This window comes from Mizuhopecten yessoensis, unplaced genomic scaffold, assembly GCF_002113885.1.
Source record: "Mizuhopecten yessoensis strain PY_sf001 unplaced genomic scaffold, ASM211388v2 scaffold2023, whole genome shotgun sequence".
In the NCBI taxonomy this organism is placed as follows: Eukaryota; Metazoa; Mollusca; class Bivalvia; order Pectinida; family Pectinidae; genus Mizuhopecten; species Mizuhopecten yessoensis.
Genome location: NW_018404339.1, coordinates 56,082 through 74,043, shown reverse-complemented (window position 1 = coordinate 74,043; position 17,962 = coordinate 56,082). Strand labels below are relative to the sequence as shown.

The 17,962-nt window shown below is 39.6% G+C and overlaps 1 protein-coding gene across 4 annotated transcripts in view; it reads left to right on the top strand.

Moving 5' to 3' along the window:
- Positions 1-17,962, top strand: part of LOC110444201 — an 82,911-nt gene that overhangs the window by 48,729 nt on the left and 16,220 nt on the right. For all 4 annotated transcript variants that reach the window (XM_021488619.1, XM_021488625.1, XM_021488613.1 and 1 more), the window contains 17 exons: positions 487-607; positions 2,324-2,433; positions 2,883-3,000; positions 3,122-3,250; positions 3,687-3,814; positions 4,112-4,305; positions 7,938-8,062; positions 10,009-10,254; positions 11,000-11,156; positions 12,945-13,163; positions 13,422-13,702; positions 13,915-14,151; positions 14,342-14,545; positions 15,209-15,458; positions 16,268-16,437; positions 17,269-17,424; positions 17,655-17,816. In XM_021488619.1, coding sequence (XP_021344294.1) covers positions 487-607; positions 2,324-2,433; positions 2,883-3,000; positions 3,122-3,250; positions 3,687-3,814; positions 4,112-4,305; positions 7,938-8,062; positions 10,009-10,254; positions 11,000-11,156; positions 12,945-13,163; positions 13,422-13,702; positions 13,915-14,151; positions 14,342-14,545; positions 15,209-15,458; positions 16,268-16,437; positions 17,269-17,424; positions 17,655-17,816 — 3,007 coding nt within the window. The remainder of the gene's footprint in view (positions 1-486; positions 608-2,323; positions 2,434-2,882; positions 3,001-3,121; positions 3,251-3,686; positions 3,815-4,111; positions 4,306-7,937; positions 8,063-10,008; positions 10,255-10,999; positions 11,157-12,944; positions 13,164-13,421; positions 13,703-13,914; positions 14,152-14,341; positions 14,546-15,208; positions 15,459-16,267; positions 16,438-17,268; positions 17,425-17,654; positions 17,817-17,962) is intronic.

The window sequence follows — 17,962 nt, the reverse complement described above, 5'->3', positions numbered from 1 at the left end:
TATCAATACTATATCTTACTACTGTACTACAGTGTATCAATACTATATCTTACTACAGTGTATCAATACTATATCATACTACTGTACTACAGTGTATCAATACTATATCTTACTACAGTACTACAGTGTATAAGTTCTATATCTTACTACAGTACTACAGTGTATCAATACTATATCTTACTACTGTACTACAGTATATCAATACTATATCATACTACTGTACTACAGTGTATCAATACTATATCTTACTACAGTGTATCAATACTATATCTTACTACTGTGTATCAGTACATATTGCTCATACTACATAATGCTCTTGCACAGATGGAATCACTATATTTCAGCCATATTCTTGTGATGAGAAGATTGTTCTCTTGAAGGCTACTGAATATTCAGTGTTATTTATATATTTATAAATATGTTTGTGATATCAGACAGACCTACCAGGGTATTACCTTGATTTTTTACCTCACTGTTTGTTGACAGGGTACAGGCTTCCAGGGGACTAGGTGTAACACAAAAGTCATGGACTGTCTCGACAACACCTGTCTCAATATGGGCGTATGTCATGATTACAGGAACGAATTCAAGTGCTCCTGTTTGCCAGGTATGTTACACTGGTCCCGCTGCTGTGAGATAACTGTGCGAGACAAGTTATAGGACTGTCTGGACAACGGTTTTGTTCCCATCGGAATAGGTGTTAATGTTGGGACTTGGGCAAGGTCATTCATTAATAGTAGATAAACGTTTCCAATGTTTGCAATAGGTTTTATGTTTTAATTGTGGCAGATATCTTGGGTATAATTTGAAACAATTTCATTTTTATAAGTCCCCCACCGGTTCCCGGGGGGACTATAGGTTTGCACTCCGTCCGTCCATCCTTCCTTCCATCCCTCCTTCTGTCCGAAAAGTTTGTCCAGGACATCTGCTTTACTTCTTCATCTGGAGTTATCAAGTTTGGTGTTCAAGGACATCTTCGGATGGCAGAGTGCAAGAATTAGGTCAATGTGACCTATGACTTGACCTTTGACCTTTATACTTTTGAAATGTTTGTCGCGAGCATATTTTCTGTACTACCGGTATTTCACCTGGAGTAACCAGATTTGGTGTGCACAGACATCTTGGGATGGCAGAGTGCAATAATTAAGTCACTGTGACCTATGCTTTGACCTTTGACCTTTACTTTTGAAAATGTTTCTATACTTCTATTTCACCTGGAATAACCAAATTTGGTATGCAAGGACATTTTGGGATGGGGGAGTGCAGAGCACAAGAATAAGGTCACCATGACCTCACTGTGACCTATGCTTTGAACAGTAGATACATCCTGACATAAGTGCACTGTTTGTTAAATATAGAAATCATTACCGATGGAGGACTATATGGATTGCCTTGCAATGCTTTGCCTTGTTCTAAAAGGATGATTTCTCATTTTGTTCTTTTGGTTGCATATAATGTCTGCTCTAAATCATTGAATATCTGAATTTCTGAACCTCAGATCAATTGTGTCACTTTGTGTTTTAAATCAGTGTGAAGATTTGTATAGCTTTTGCAAACGAAGTTTGTGGGGGTGGGGGATTGATAGGAATCACACTGTCTGTCCATCTACATGTCCATGATCCTTGTAAACACAACTGTGTGTAAACAGTGTGTGGGACTTTTTTGTAACGTGAATGTGCATGAAGAAAAAAAATTGTGATTTGACTATTTTTCTTGGCCCTTGAAAAGTTCTGTTTCTGAAATGTTGTGAGCTCGACTGCTCTTTAACGGTTGTTGGAATGTTTTGTAACTTCACACTGTAAAATTGCATCATGTGTACATGAAGACAGGAATTTGCAATATAACTTTTTTTTCCCTGGAGTTATGGCTATTGAAAATTAAATTTCTGCTCCAGAAACCTTGTAAGTACAACTCCACCTTAACTTTGTGTAAGAAGTTTTGGTAACTCGGCACAGTCAAACTACATCATTTGTACATGTGCTTGAGGAAAGTTGACTAACCAGATTTGGTATGCAGGTATGTCTTGGCTGGGTGAGCACAGGAAGTATATATCACTGTGGCCTTTATTGGCTGGGTGAGTACAGGAAGTATATATCACTGTGGCCTATATTGGCTTGGTGAGTACAGGAAGTATATATCACTGTGGCCTTTATTGGCTGGGGGAGTACAGGAAGTATATATCACTGTGGCCTATATTCTAACATATAGGTTCACAGCTGAGTAAATAAAAAAACATTACCAGTAGGCCAATTTGGATTGCTTTGCAATACCTTGTTTAGCCTTTTGCTTACAGTTTTAGTTAATTTTGTGATGTGTATCCCAGATTTCACAGGATCCCAGTGTGAAGAGGCGGTGGATAAGTGTGTGTCCAGACCTTGTCTGAACCAGGCATTGTGTCTTGATGGCGTCAACAACTATTCCTGTATATGTCAGGTGTGTACAATCCCTTCACGTCAAGAGTGGTGTATTCTAGCTAGATAGGACACTTTATTGAATATTGTATCGCACTCATGACAATCATGAAACCTCAACACACAAAATTAAACAATGGTGGCTGAAAAAGTAATAGGGGAAGATGGTGATGAAATCTAAATAAATGTCCCGCTCCAAATAGCTGTCACTGGAACAAAAACAAACAGGTCATATGAACCATAAACACACATAAAAAATATGGAACATAAGAAACATATGATCTGAAAATTAACAAATATGAACCGGACAATACAATATTGTACAATGTATAATAATAATCAAAGGTAAACCGTTCCTAAACTAGTGCAGTGTGTATATGCATCTAGTAGTGCCTCGATCATTGACAAGTAAAAAGTGAGTGTTAGTTTTAGTGTAACTTGGTGATAAGTTAACATGTTGTTTCCCTACAGCGAGGATACACGGGAACTCACTGCGAGATTGATATTAAAGAATGCCAGAGTAACTCCTGCAGGAATGGTGGCACATGCAAAGATGGAATTGATGATTTTGAATGCACCTGTGCCAGAGGTAAAACCATCTCACATTCATAGTTACCAAAATGTACTCTTTTTATCTGAATCTAAAAATGTGAAGAGAATTGTGGTAGTTTACAAGATGGCCCTTTGTTGATTCCTGCTGTATGTTAAAGGGTATGCAGGGAAGTCATGTGCAGTGAACATAGAGGATTGTTTGTCATCACCGTGTCGGGACAACAACACTGTCAAGTGTGAGGACCTGGTGGACGGCTTCCTCTGTGTCTGTAAACCAGGATGGACAGGTACGTATATAAAGTGGGAGGACCTGGTGGACGGGTTCCTCTGTGTCTGTAAACCAGGATGGACAGGTATGTAAATGCAGGAGGTTGAGAGTGAAAGTATACCGAGGGGTAGGGCTGGGGGGCTGATGACACCATTTAGTGGGTGAACTATAGTATACCATAGCAAGAATGAACAATGTAACTAGATGATATATTTGGCACCCCAACCCTGGCATCCCTCCTAAAGATGCTGGGGAATAAAACAATTTGAACCAAAAAAAAAAAGAGAAAAAAAGAAAAAAGAAAAGTTATAATTTGTTTTAGATTATAAACAGATGAACATTAACTGAATGTACAGCTCATGAAGACAACATGTGGGTGTGTTTAAGATATAGCAGGTTCCTGCTTTGATGTGATTTCATATTGTGTGATATGTATGTTTGTCTACTGTGTCCAGGTGTGAACTGTGAGACCTTACTTGAGGAGTGTACCTCCCATCCCTGCCAAAACGGTGCTACTTGTCGGGACATTGACGTTGACTACATCTGCAGCTGTCCTACTGGTTATACTGGACTTGACTGTCAGGTAGGCTTACATCAGACAAATCTTTAACAGCCTACAGGCTTCTTCAGTTCCAGACAGCTTACATGGGTCTGACATTTAATTACCTAGGTAGTTGAGATAGAAGGCTATCAAGTTTGTTCCAATATGCATGTATTACCTTCATTTCCCTTCAAAATAACAGGCCTAAGGTCAGAATATTTGAGTGGCTTGAGTGTTCTCAGATGAATGGCAAGGCTTAAGGGCTTCATGTTAAATCATGAAATTGATGATGAATTTGCAGCAGTATCAGATTATTCTGGTTTTATTACATCTGTACAGGTGGATGTGGACGACTGTGCATCAGGTCCATGTTACAACGGTGGAAATTGTACAGACAGAGTCAACAGCTACACCTGTACCTGCCTTCAAGGCTTCACAGGGGCAAAGTGTGAGGATTTGCTAGATCAGTGCTCTTCATCACCCTGTCACAACTCAGGCACCTGTGTCAGTCTCCTCGGCAACTACAGATGTAGGTACGTATTCACGCTGTTACAACTCAGACATCTGTGTCAGTCTCCTACACAACTACAGCTGTAGGTATGTATTCACTCTGTTACAACTCAGACACCTGTGTCAGTCTCCTTCACAAATACAGCTGTAGGTACGTATTCACTCTGTTACAACTCAGACATCTGTGTCAGTCTCCTCAGCAACTACAGCTGTAGGTACGTATTCACTCTGTTACAACACAGACATCTGTGTCAGTCTCCTCGTCAACTACAGATGTAGGTACGTATTCACTCTGTTACCACTTAGACATCTGTGTCAGTCTCCTCAGCAACTACAGATGTAGGTACGTATTCACTCTGTTACAACTCAGGCACCTGTGTCAGTCTCCTCGGCAACTACAGCTGTAGGTACGTATTCACTCTGTTACGACTCAGACATCTGTCTCAGTCTCCTCGACAACTACAGCTGTAGGTACATATTCACTCTGTTACAACTCAGACATCTGTGTTAGTCTCCTTCACAACTACAGATGTAGGTATGTATTCACTCTTTTACAACTCAGGCACCTGTGTCAGTCTCCTCGGCAACTACAGATGTAGGTACGTATACGCTCTGGTACGACTCAGACATCTGTGTAGGTACGTATTCACTCTGTTACGACTCAGACATCTGTCTCAGTCTCCTCGACAACTACAGCTGTAGGTACATATTCACTCTGTTACAACTCAGACATCTGTGTATCTGTGTCAGTCTCCTCAGCAACTACAGATGTAGGTACGTATTCACCCTGTTACAACTCAGGCACCTGTGTCAGTCTCCTCGGCAACTACAGCTGTAGGTACGTATTCACTCTGTTACGACTCAGACATCTGTGTCAGTCTCCTCAGCAACTACAGCTGTAGGTATGTATTCACTCTGTCACAACTCAAGCACCTGTGTCAGTCTCCTTGGCAACTACAGATGTAGGTACGTATTCACTCTGTTACAACTCAGACATCTGTGTTAGGCAACTACAGATGTAGGTATGTATTCACTCTGTTACAACTCAGACATCTGTGTCAGTCTCCTACACAACTACAGATACTCAGACACCTGTGTCAGTCTCCTCAGCAACTACAGCTGTAGGGATGTATTCACTCTGTCACAACTCAAGCACCTGTGTCAGTCTCCTTGGCAGCTACAGATGTAGGTACGTATTCACTCTGTTACGACTCAGACATCTGTGTCAGTCTCCTTGGCAACTACAGATGTAGGTACGTATTCCCTCTGTTCCAACTCAGGCACCTGTGTCAGTCTCCTTGGCAACTACAGATGTAGGTACGTATTCACTCTGTTACAACTCAGACACCTGTGTCAGTCTCCTTAGCAACTACAGATGTAGGTATGTATTCACCCTGTTACAACTCAGACATATGTGTCAGTCTCCTTCACAACTACAGATGTAGGTATGTATTCACTCTGTTACAACTCAGGCACCTGTGTCAGTCTCCTTCACAACTACAGATGTAGGTACGTATTCACTCTGTTCCAACTCAGACATCTGTGTCAGTCTCCTCAGCAACTACAGCTGTAGGTACGTATTCACTCTGTTACAACTCAGACATCTGTGTAAGTTTCCTCAGCAACTACAGATGTAGGCACGTATACACTTTGTTACAACTCAGACATCTGTGTCAGTCTCCTCAGCAACTACAGATGTAGGTACTATTCACTCTGTTACGACTCAGGCACCTGTGTCAGTCTCCTTAGCAACTACAGATGTAGGTACGTATTCACTCTGTTACAACTCAGACATCTGTGTAAGTTTCCTCAGCAACTACAGATGTAGGCACGTATACACTTTGTTACAACTCAGACATCTGTGTCAGTCTCCTCGGCAACTACAGCTGTAGGTACGTATTCACTCTGTTACAACTCAGGCACCTGTGTCAGTCTCCTTGGCAACTACAGATGTATGTACGTATTTACTCTGGTACGACTCAGACATCTGTGTCAGTCTCCTCGGCAACTACAGCTGTAGGTACGTATTCACTCTGTTATAACTCAGACATCTGTGTCAGTCTCCCAAGCAACTACAGCTGTAGGTACGTATTCACTCTGTTACAACTCAGACATCTGTGTCAGTCTCCTCAGCAACTCCAGATGTAGGTATGTATTCACTCTGTCACAACTCAGGCACCTGTGTCAGTCTCCTCAGCAACTACAGATGTAGGTACATATTCACTCTGTTACAACTCAGACATCTGTGTCAGTTTCCTTGGCAACTACAGCTGAAGGTACGTATTCACTCTGTTACAACTCAGACATCTGTGTCAGTCTCCTCAGCAACTACAGATGTAGGTACGTATTCACTCTGTCATAACTCAGGCATCTGTGTCAGTCTCCTTCACAACTACAGATGTAGGTACGTATTCACTCTGTTACGACTCAGACATCTGTGTCAGTCTCCTTGGCAACTACAGATGTAGGTACATATTCACTCTGTTACGACTCAGACATCTGTGTCAGTCTCCTCGGCAACTACAGATGTAGGCACGTATTCACTCTGTTACAACTCAGACATCTGTGTCAGTTTCCTCGGCAACTACAGCTGTAGGCACGTATACACTCTGTTACGACTCAGACATCTGTGTCAGTCTCCTCGGCAACTGCAGATGTAGGTACGTATTCACTCTGTTACAACTCAGACATCTGTGTCAGTTTCCTCGGCAACTACAGCTGTAGGCACGTATTCACTCTGTTACAACTCAGGCATCTGTGTCAGTCTCCTCAGCAACTACAGATGTAGGTACGTATTCACTCTGTTACAACTCAGACATCTGTGTCAGTCTCCTACACAACTACAGATGTAGGTATGTATTCACTCTGTTACAGCTCAGACATCTGTGTTAGTCTCCTGCACAACTACAGCTGTAAGTATGTATTCACTCTGTTTCAACTCAGACATCTGTCTCAGTCTCCTCGGCAACTACAGATGTAGGTACGTATACACTCTGGTACGACTCAGACATCTGTGTCAGTCTCCTCAGCAACTACAGATGTAGGTACGTATTCACTCTGTTACAACTCAGACATCTGTGTCAGTCTCCTACACAACTACAGATGTAGGTATGTATTCACTCTGTTACAGCTCAGACATCTGTGTTAGTCTCCTGCACAACTACAGCTGTAAGTATGTATNCTGTTACAACTCAGACATCTGTGTCAGTCTCCTACACAACTACAGAAGTAGGTACGTATTCACTCTGTTACAACTCAGACATCTGTGTCAGTCTCCTCAACAACTACAGCTGTAGGTACGTATTCAACCTGTTACAACTCAGACATCTGTGTCAGTCTCCTGGACAACTACAGATATAGGTACATATTCACTCTGTTACTATTCAGGCACTTTATCAGCCTCCTGGACAACTACAGGTGTAGGTATGTATTCACGCTGTTACAATTCAGGCACTTTTGTCAGCCTCCCGGACAACTACAGATGTAGGTACATTGTATATATTCACGCTGTTACAATTCAGGCACTTTTTTCAGCCTCCTGAGCAACTTGTAAGAAATATGCAGGTCATAATCATTCTCCAGAATAAAAATCAATGTTTCTTTTGTTGAATGTTTGTAGCCTTTATATATATGTGTGTGTGTTTGTGATTAACAGGTGTAAACATGGATGGACGGGACTGAACTGTGAGAATGAAGTTGATGATTGCTTGAGTATGCCTTGCCATAATGGAGGGACATGTCAAGACCAGTTCTTAGGCTATAACTGCACCTGTGCTCATGGTAACACTGTCTATACTGAATATATAGTGCTCAAAATATACCAATTAACATTTGTAAACAGTTGATTTTTTGGACAAATAGATTTATAATATATATGTTTTAAATAAATACCCTTTCAAAAAGGTGAATCTGATTCAGGACACTGCTTAGAACTTCAACAGCAAGATCAAGATTTATGTACCAGACCTGCTAACCCCTGAATCTCCCTAGGGGGGTCATGACCCCTATTGGGAAATTTTGTGGGGGGTGATAACGCGCGACAAAAAAATCACGTCTCAATTAATCATTTAATTTTTCGCGCCACCATGGCATAACATATGATGTGTCTTTTAGTAGGATTCAGGACCTTTTTTTTTTAAATAAATAAAACAAATTTTTTCACACATTTTGTTTTATTACATTCTCTTTTTTCAAAATACTTATTTTACATACAGGTAGTTTGAGTTAATTGTAGAAAACTTGGCATCTTTCATCATTGATGCATACTGGGAGCATAAACTCATCTAGAAGCTCCTCTATCTATTTCTCTCCCTCATCTTTATGTACTACATTGGGAATCTGACTGCCTGCAGGTTGGAAACTGGAAAAAAAAAAAAAAAAAAATATGCATTTTATGTTAAATACAGGTATTTATAATATTTTTATAATAATATCTTGGTACACTCAGATTTGTACGACTGCAACAAATTTTAAGGCAATCTCGCGATCAATATCGGGAAGCATTATCATGCAGATTTTGGTAAATAAAAATAATCATGATCTGTCGTTGAGAAAGTAATCACCAATGTGCTCAGAATTTAAGCTACTTGTCGTCACAATTTCGTGAAAATCGTTCACGTATGTCTGTTGATGTAATAAAGAGCACCCGAACCGACCGAAAGAATTTAGGTATACAGTAGAGTACAGTTTACAATAAGAATGATCGATCGGACTCATCATTTTTTTTATGAAGCCACTCAAAATCATTTGTCCACAAAGTATTGTTATAGCAGACATACTTATCATTGTGTCGCCTGCGAAAGCTGGTGATACATAGGTACTGCTAAGTCGGCATCGTCGGCGTCCGCACAGAGGTTTTCGTGCGATAACTTGAGTTTCTTTGGGCCTATCAAACTCAAACTTCATGCATTGCTCCCTTACCAAAAGTGCTTGCTTGGGATTGCTTTTCAGGTCCGAAGGTCAAAGGTCAAGGTCACTGTTACTATAAATAGAAAATCTGTTTTCGTGCGATAACTTGAGTTTCCTTGGGCCGATCAAACTCAAACCAACTTTTAACATTATTTCTTGAAATGAAAAGTGTATCTATTTCTTCGTAATCTCCCAGCTTCCTGCGCAGGCGACACATCCACTTCCGTGGAATTCTTGTTTTTCTAACGTTTTACGCAGTCCGGATTACGGTTGTGCATGTGAAGTGAAAGTACTACGATCGGGATTCCATGCACTGTTGTTATACCGTAAACAGTACTCACCTGTCAATTTTGCCTGGCTTCCACGAAAGAGAGACCGCCATTGTGAAAACACTTCGTATTGTGTACGGACTTTACTTATACCTGAATGCTAAACCTCCGAGACACACGAATGGAGCACTTCCGGAAATAGGGAGATACTAATATGAGCGCGGAGGCGGGTGATTCCGGGTCATGTGGACGGAATGCGGGAAATTTGTATGACCCGCGCGGGTCATGAGTTGGTCGCGGGTGATAGGTTAATTTTGCGGGTGTGACCCGCAAGATGCTGGTCATTTAGCAGGTCTGACAATGTATGTGTATGTAGAATATAGTCAAGTTAGTCAATATTGTTTATTTCAGTGTCAAATTTCACAGTTATATTGATACATGATAAAATATGAAAATAATATGACACATAAAATGTTTTCTTCTACCTTTATTGCATTAAAATGTGTTGTCTTCCTGTACTAAGAACAACAGTTTACTGTTAATTTGTAGACTACACAGGCCCTCAGTGTGATGTAGCGATGGATCCCTGTGACTTCCTGTCCTGTGAGAATGGGGGGAGCTGTGTTATAGAAGGGGGCCATGTTATGTGTGTGTGTGCACCCACCTATACAGGCCAGGTCTGCGAGGCCCTGATAGACAAGTGTAAGGTCAACAATCCCTGTCAGAATGATGCCATCTGCTCCTCCAGTGGATGTCAGTGTCAGCCTCTGTACACAGGGAAGCACTGTGACAAATGTAAGTCAGGCTTCACTAGTAAGGTCTTATAAAGAGTGCATCAATCAGGACTGGGGTCATTAAGTAGGGGGTTCCATCAATGTTGATGGATATGCCCTCGGGGTCCTATTGCAGAGGCGTGAAAAAGAGGATTATTTACAGTGATTAGCTGTGAGGGACATCAACCAGGCCTAAAGACAGTGGACATCAACCAAACATGATTTAACTGTTTTAACCAGCATTGGTAACAATACTTAAGGCCATTTTTTTCTCCAAAAGAGATGCGGCAGGGTGGTGTATAATTTTTTCATTTTACATGGCAAAAAAGAGACAAGGGCGATTTTTTTTTTATTATGTAGTTTGTAAAACGTTCATTGTGGGCATTACCTTGTCTTTTTATAGTTGTGTAGAGACGCTTGCCTGTATATCAATCCTTATCTTTATTCAAACGTTTTCGGGACTTGGGTGAAAAACAACATGCGGACCAATTTTCCGGAATTTTTTAAAGATGTCGGCTGGCTTATTCACGATTATTTTTTTTATTACTTTCACGATAAAATCGGCAATGCGGTGCCCTAAAATAAAATGTGCACAGGCCTGAGAACCAAGTAATCAAATTTTTTCGCCGTATAGCCTTTGTTTTTAGTATGTTGTTACATCAATTTACATATATTGGGATTTTTTCAATTAATTTTAAAACAAATTTAAATAAAGCTGTTAAGGGGTGTCATATCGCTCTGTCTGACTTATATTTGTTACATTTCAGTGATGACCAAGGATTTCGACCTGATGTTCCCTGGCCAGTCTGGCTCTCTGGTTAAGTCTCCAGTCATGTCATTACAGCAAACCTCACAGTTCTCTGTGTGTCTGTGGGTACACTTCAGGAACCAGACAGTAAACATGACATTCTTGTCTCTTCACAGGTAAGCTTCACGTTGTCACCAAACAGTAAATATGATAGGTAAGATTGAAAGTGTATTCTCAGACAGTAAATATGATAGATTAGCTTCATAGTTTATTCAGACAGTAAATATGATAGGTAAACTTCATAGTGTATTCAGACAGTAAATATGATAGATAAGCTTAATAGTGTATTCAGACAGTAAATATGATAGGAAAGCTTCATACTGTATTCAGACAGTAAATATGATAGGTAAACTTCATAGTGTATTCAGACAGTAAATATGATAGATAAGCTTCATAGTGTATTCAGACAGTAAATATCATAATTATGATAGGTAAGCTTCATGGTTTCTCCGGACAGTAAATTAATGGGTAAGCTTCAGATAGTAAATATGATAGGTAACCTTCATACTGTATTCAGACAGTAAATATGATAGGTGAGCTTCATAGTGTATTCAGAAAGTAAATATGATAGGTAAGCTTCATACTGTATTCAGACAGTACATATGATAGATAAGCTTCATAGTGTATTAGACAGTAAATATGATAGATAAGCTTCATAGCGTCTTCAGACAGTAAATATGATAAGTAATCTTCATAGTGTATTCAGACAGTAAATATGATAGATAAGCTTCATAGTGTATTCAGACAGTAAATATGATAGGTAACCTTCATACTGTATTCAGACAGTAAATGTAATAGGTAACCTTCATACTGTATTCAGACAGTAAATATGATAGGTAAGCTTCATAGTGTATTCAGACAGTAGATATGATAGGTAAGCTTCATAGTGTATTCAGACAGTACATATGATAGATAAGCTTCATAGTGTATTCAGACAGTACATATGATAGGTAAGCTTCATAATTTATTCAGACAGTAAATATGATAGATAAGCTTCATAGTGTATTCAGACGGTAAATATGATAGGTAAGCTTCATAATGTATTCAGACAGTAAATATGATAGATAAGCTCCACAGTGTATTCGGACGGTAAATATGATAGGTAAGCTTCATAATGTATTCAGACAGTAAAAATGATAGATAAGCTTCATAGTGTATTCAGACGGTAAATATGATAGGTAAGCTTCATAATGTACTCAGACAGTAAATATGATAGGTAAGCTTCACAGTGTATTCAGACAGTAAATATGATAGATAAGCTCCATAGTGTATTCAGACAGTAAATATGATAGATAAGCTCCACAGTGTATTCAGATGGTAAATATGATAGGTAAGCTTCATAATGTACTCAGACAGTAAATATGATAGGTAAGCTTCACAGTGTATTCAGACAGTAAATATGATAGATAAGCTTCATAGTGTATTCAGACAGTACATATGATAGATAAGCTTCATAGTGTATTCAGACAGTAAATATGATAGATAAGCTCCACAGTGTATTCAGACGGTAAATATGATAGGTAAGCTTCATAATGTATTCAGACAGTAAATATGATAGGTAAGCTTCATAGTGTATTCAGACAGTAAATATGATAGGTAAGCTTCATAGTGTATTCAGACAGTAAATATGATAGGTAAGCTTCATAGTGTATTCAGACAGTAAATATGATAGGAAAGCTTCATAGTGTATTCAGACAGTAGATATGATAGGTAAGCTTCATAGTGTATTTAGACAGTAAATATGATATTACCTATCATATTTACTGTCTGAATACACTATGAAGCTTACCTATCATATTTACTGTCTGAATACACTATGGAGCTTATCTATGGAGCTTCATAGTAAAGGTGTGTGATCTGACAGCTAGATCAGGTACTACAGTTATTTATTTTGTGTCATTCAGTGAGGGTGAGTCTGAGACGAAGGAGTTACTGGCCATGCTGGGGGGAAAACTCATCCTTTCCTTTTCCTCAACCATTTCTGTCAACTGGACTGTCCATGACAAGCTCTGGCATCATGCTGCCTTGACCTGGTCAGATTCTGGCCACTGGTCAGTGTATGTGGACGGCCAAATAATCAATGGGGGAACTACATACAATGAACAAGTTGCCATGCCAAACAAGTAAGTCCTACTTCCCTCTTAATTTGTACCAGATTTTCCTAGAAATTTTATTTCTATGTGGGAGATGACAATTTTTTATATTTTTTTCGATTTGTAAACGATCTTATGATATTCTAATCAATTTCAGAAAATGATTTTAAACAGATGCAACATTACTAGGAATTTGAGAAAAGTCATCAGGGAAAGACAGAAAAATATGAATGAACAGCAGAAAAATCCACATTCGCTTCACAGAGCATTGTAATTAATTTGTTTCAGACAATTCATTGTACTGGGACAGAGATCAGCATATCCCACAGCACACAATCTCTTTGAAGGGGAGATAAGTCAGGTGAATGTGTATAGCAAGGCCCTGAGTCAGATGACCATCCAGGCAATGGCCAACAACTGTACCACTAGCCAGGTACTAGGTGACCAACATCAGTGGCCTGAGTTCAGTAGCTATATCCATGGCAACGTTAGTGTCATCATGCCAACCATCTGTGGGGTGTCCACCTGTCCTCCGGGTCTGAAGGGACCTCGTTGTGACAAGCTCATTGGTATGTCATACAGACCTTCAGTAGATAATAATGTATATTTCTATACTACATACTTCGATCACCTCTAGTATTTAAGATTTGAGATCTTAACATTTTGTGAAGTATTAAATCTTAATTTTGTTAAAATTCTTAAATCAGATTTCAGAAATTTCGTTTTTAAGTATTAGCCACATTGTAGAAGTTTACTTCAATGAGTGATTCTGAAATTGCAGACAAGAACCCCCCTGTGGTCCACAACTGTACAGACGATATTATGATTGTGACTGACCAGCGTCTCAACAAAGTGGACTGGCAGGAACCAAGCTTCTCTGACGACGTAGGAGTGAACAATATTACCAAAACACACCGGCCAGGAATCACTTTATCCTACGGACAATATACAGTTCACTACACTGCCTTTGATGAGGAGAAAAACTTTGCCATCTGTAGCTTTGATATCTTCATTAAGCGTAAGTACATAATGCCAATGGACCACAATGGAAGCATGTCATTTATGTTTCCCTATATATCATACTTTCTATCTATATCCTCACTTGTTATGTAACCAGTGAGTTTGTCCTGGTACAGCCTGGTGTCTAGACTAAGGCACACTGGTTCTGTTGATGTTTGATTGTTTCTGATTTTATGTTGTTAATACAGCCTGGAGCTGTGTGATGCCTGCTAGTCCTAACAGTGTACAGGTAGAATGGAGTACGTGGGAGGAAGGACTATCTTTCCAAATCTCCTGTTTGGACTCAAACATACAGGACTTTCCTGTCCCAACACCCAACTGGTTCACTTGTGGCAAAGAGGGGTTCTGGGACCCTCCACAAGGAACAGACTTCACAATTCCAAGCTGTGCTGGTGAGTTTGCTGTTCACGGTTACCTCCCCTTATCAGAGATGTAGGTGCTCTATAGTAATCCCTGTAATCACCTGTTTATCTGTTCACGGTTACCTCCCCTTATCAGAGATGTAGGTGCTCTATAGTAATCCCTGTAATCACCTGTTTATCTGTTCACGGTTACCTCCCCTTATCAGAGATGTAGGTGCTCTATAGTAATCACTGTAATCACCTGTTTATCTGTGCTGGTGAGTTTGCTGTTCACGGTTACCTCCCCTTATCAGAGATGTAGTTGCTCTATAGTAATCCCTGTAATCACCTGTTTATCTGTCTTTTCACACTTTTGTTTCGAGAAATTATTTCAGAATCCAAGGCAAATCTTTTTGAAATTTGACATGGTGATACACTGTGATATTTGGATGTACAATAGGGATTTAAAAAGTTTCTAAGGTCAATGTCAAGGTCACTGTTATTAAGAATATGGAGTTTACGGTCGGGTACATGACGGGGGCCAGTGCTGACCTATCATTGTATAGTTTCAACTTATTTCCGGAATAAAGCACAGGATAATGTTTGTTCTATAACATATTAACATAGCCTCAACTGTAATATTGTAGAACTTTTTAAGTTAAAACTTTGAAACATCATCTGTAACAGCTTGTTAATAACTTGTGACTGTTACAGGAGTGACTTCAGCATCTGGAAGTCTGTCTGGAGAGATAAAATTCTTGGGACCAGTTTGTACTGAGGAAGCAGTACTGAGCCTGCAGCAGGATACTCTGGCTGTGTTCCAGGAGCTGTACCAGCCTCTGTGTCCCTCCTCAGGCTGTAGTACAGCCAGCATCCAGGTCGACTGTGGAGGCTTTGATGTCAAAAGAAGGAAGAGACAGGCTGACACCACCTACAGTGTCCTTTTTGAATTACCTGTGAATGGGTTAGTTTTGCCTCATTATTTACCAGGGGTTTAGTTGTGTCAGTCAATCTAATCACTAAGGAATAAGTAGGTCAGTCAATATCATCACTAAGAAATAAGTAGGTCAGTCATCTCATCACTAAGAAATAAGTAGGTCAGTTATCTCAACACTAAAAAATAAGTAGGTCTGTCAATCTCATCACTAAGAAATAAGTAGGTCAGTCAATCTCATCACTAAGGAATAAGTAGGTCAGTCAATATCATCACTAAGAAATAAGTAGGTCGGTCAATCTCATCATCACTAAGAAATAAGTAGGTCTATCAATCTCATTACTAAGAAATAAGTAGGTCAGTCAATCTCATCACTAAGGAATAAGTAGGTCAGTCAATCTCATCACTAAGAAATAAGTAGGTCAGTCAATCTCATCACTAAGGAATAAGTAGGTCTGTCAATCTCATCACTTAGAAATAAGTTCTGTCTGTCAATATCATCACTAAGAAATAAGTAGGTCTGTCAATCTCATCACTAAGGAATAAGTAGGTCAGTCAATCCCATCACTAATGAATAAGTAGGTCTGTCAATCTCATCACTAAGGAATAAGTAGGTCAGTCAATCCCATCACTAATGAATAAGTAGGTCAGTCAATCTAATCACTAAGGAATTAGAAGGTCTGTCAATCTCATCACTAAGAAATAAGTAGGTCAGTCAATCTCATCACTAAGAAATAAGTAGGTCAGTCAAATAAAAATTATTATTTTTTACCAAGGTATCGCTTGAATTATTTGATTTGAACTGACATTATATATCATACATTTTCTTGTAAATACAGGTCATCATTAGGCAGCTCTGGTAATGCAGGGACCCTGAGATTTGAGACAATGGTGAAGGAAGGCAGTTTTGACATGGCTGACTTTATCCTAGACAAGAACAATGCCAGTATAAGAAGTGCTATACAGTGTAAAGAGCCAGGCCAGATTCTTACCCCAGCTAATCTCTGTGGTAAGTATCTCATCATCAAGTGTTTACCCCAGCTAATCTCTGTGGTAAGTATCTCATCATCAAGTGTTTACCCCAGCTAATCTCTGTGGTAAGTATCTCATCATCAAGTGTTTACCCCAGCTAATCTCTGTGGTAAGTATCTCATCATCAAGTGTTTACCCCAGCTAATCTCTGTGGTAAGTATCTCATCATCAAGTGTTTACCCCAGCTAATCTCTGTGGTAAGTATCTCATCATCAAGTGTTTACCCCAGCTAATCTCTGTGGTAAGTATCTCATCATCAAGTGTTTACCCCAGCTAATCTCTGTGGTAAGTATCTCATCATCAAGTGTTTACCCCAGCTAATCTCTGTGGTAAGTATCTCATCATCAAGTGTTTACCCCAGCTAATCTCTGTGGTAAGTATCTCATCATCAAGTGTTTACCCCAGCTAATCTCTGTGGTAAGTATCTCATCATCAAGTGTTTACCCCAGCTAATCTCTGTGGTAAGTATCTCATCATCAAGTGTTTACCCCAGCTAATCTCTGTGGTAAGTATCTCATCATCAAGTGTTTACCCCAGCTAATCTCTGTGGTAAGTATCTCATCATCAAGTGTTTACCCCAGCTAATCTCTGTGGTAAGTATCTCATCATCAAGTGTTTACCCCAGCTAATCTCTGTGGTAAGTATCTCATCATCAAGCGTATACCCCAGCTAACCTCTGTTCTAAGTATGTTATAAGATGTCTGTCCCAGGTAAGCTCTGACAGTAGAGTGTCAGTAGATGTTGATATGCAAGTAGACAGCATTTGAGTTTATCTTTATAAAACATACTGTTGTATTTCTCATTACAGTAAATTGTGCTGTTGGAACATATAAAAATGACAACACATGTGTTTTGTGTGCGATTGGTGAGTTCTCCGACTCTGAGAGACAAACTTCCTGTCAGAGATGTCCACCAGGAACCACTACACAGACACGAGGCTCGACCCACAGAACACATTGCTTCAGTAAGTCACAGCAAATTGTCCACTGATATTGACATTGTTTTATGTAGATAGACTTCTTTATGTGAAGTTCAAAAGTTAATATAACTTTAGAACACTTGATGATGTTCCTTGTACCTAATTCACAAAGTATTTAAACGTAATGCTGGGATTTCTCCAACCAGAAACTAGCAGACATCATTTTCCTTCCTTTATCATACAATGCTCATCCAAAAGTTATCTGCTATTTTCAGCATTATGCTCTACTGGTGAGTTTTATGACAAAGGGATCGATGGATGTGGGACGTGTAGCCTTGGTTACTACCAGGATGAAGTCGGACAGTTCAGTTGTAAATCCTGTCCTAATGGCCAAATGACTACCGACCGAGGAGCCGACTCTGCAAGCCTCTGTACTGGTATGTATAGCTACCATTAAGTGTGGTCTATAGTTAGCTGGTAGTAATACATCCACTTGATGTATGTGGTACTGTCCAGAACTGATGTATGTGGAACTGTACAGAACTGATGTATGTGGTACTGTACAGAACTGATGTATGTGGTA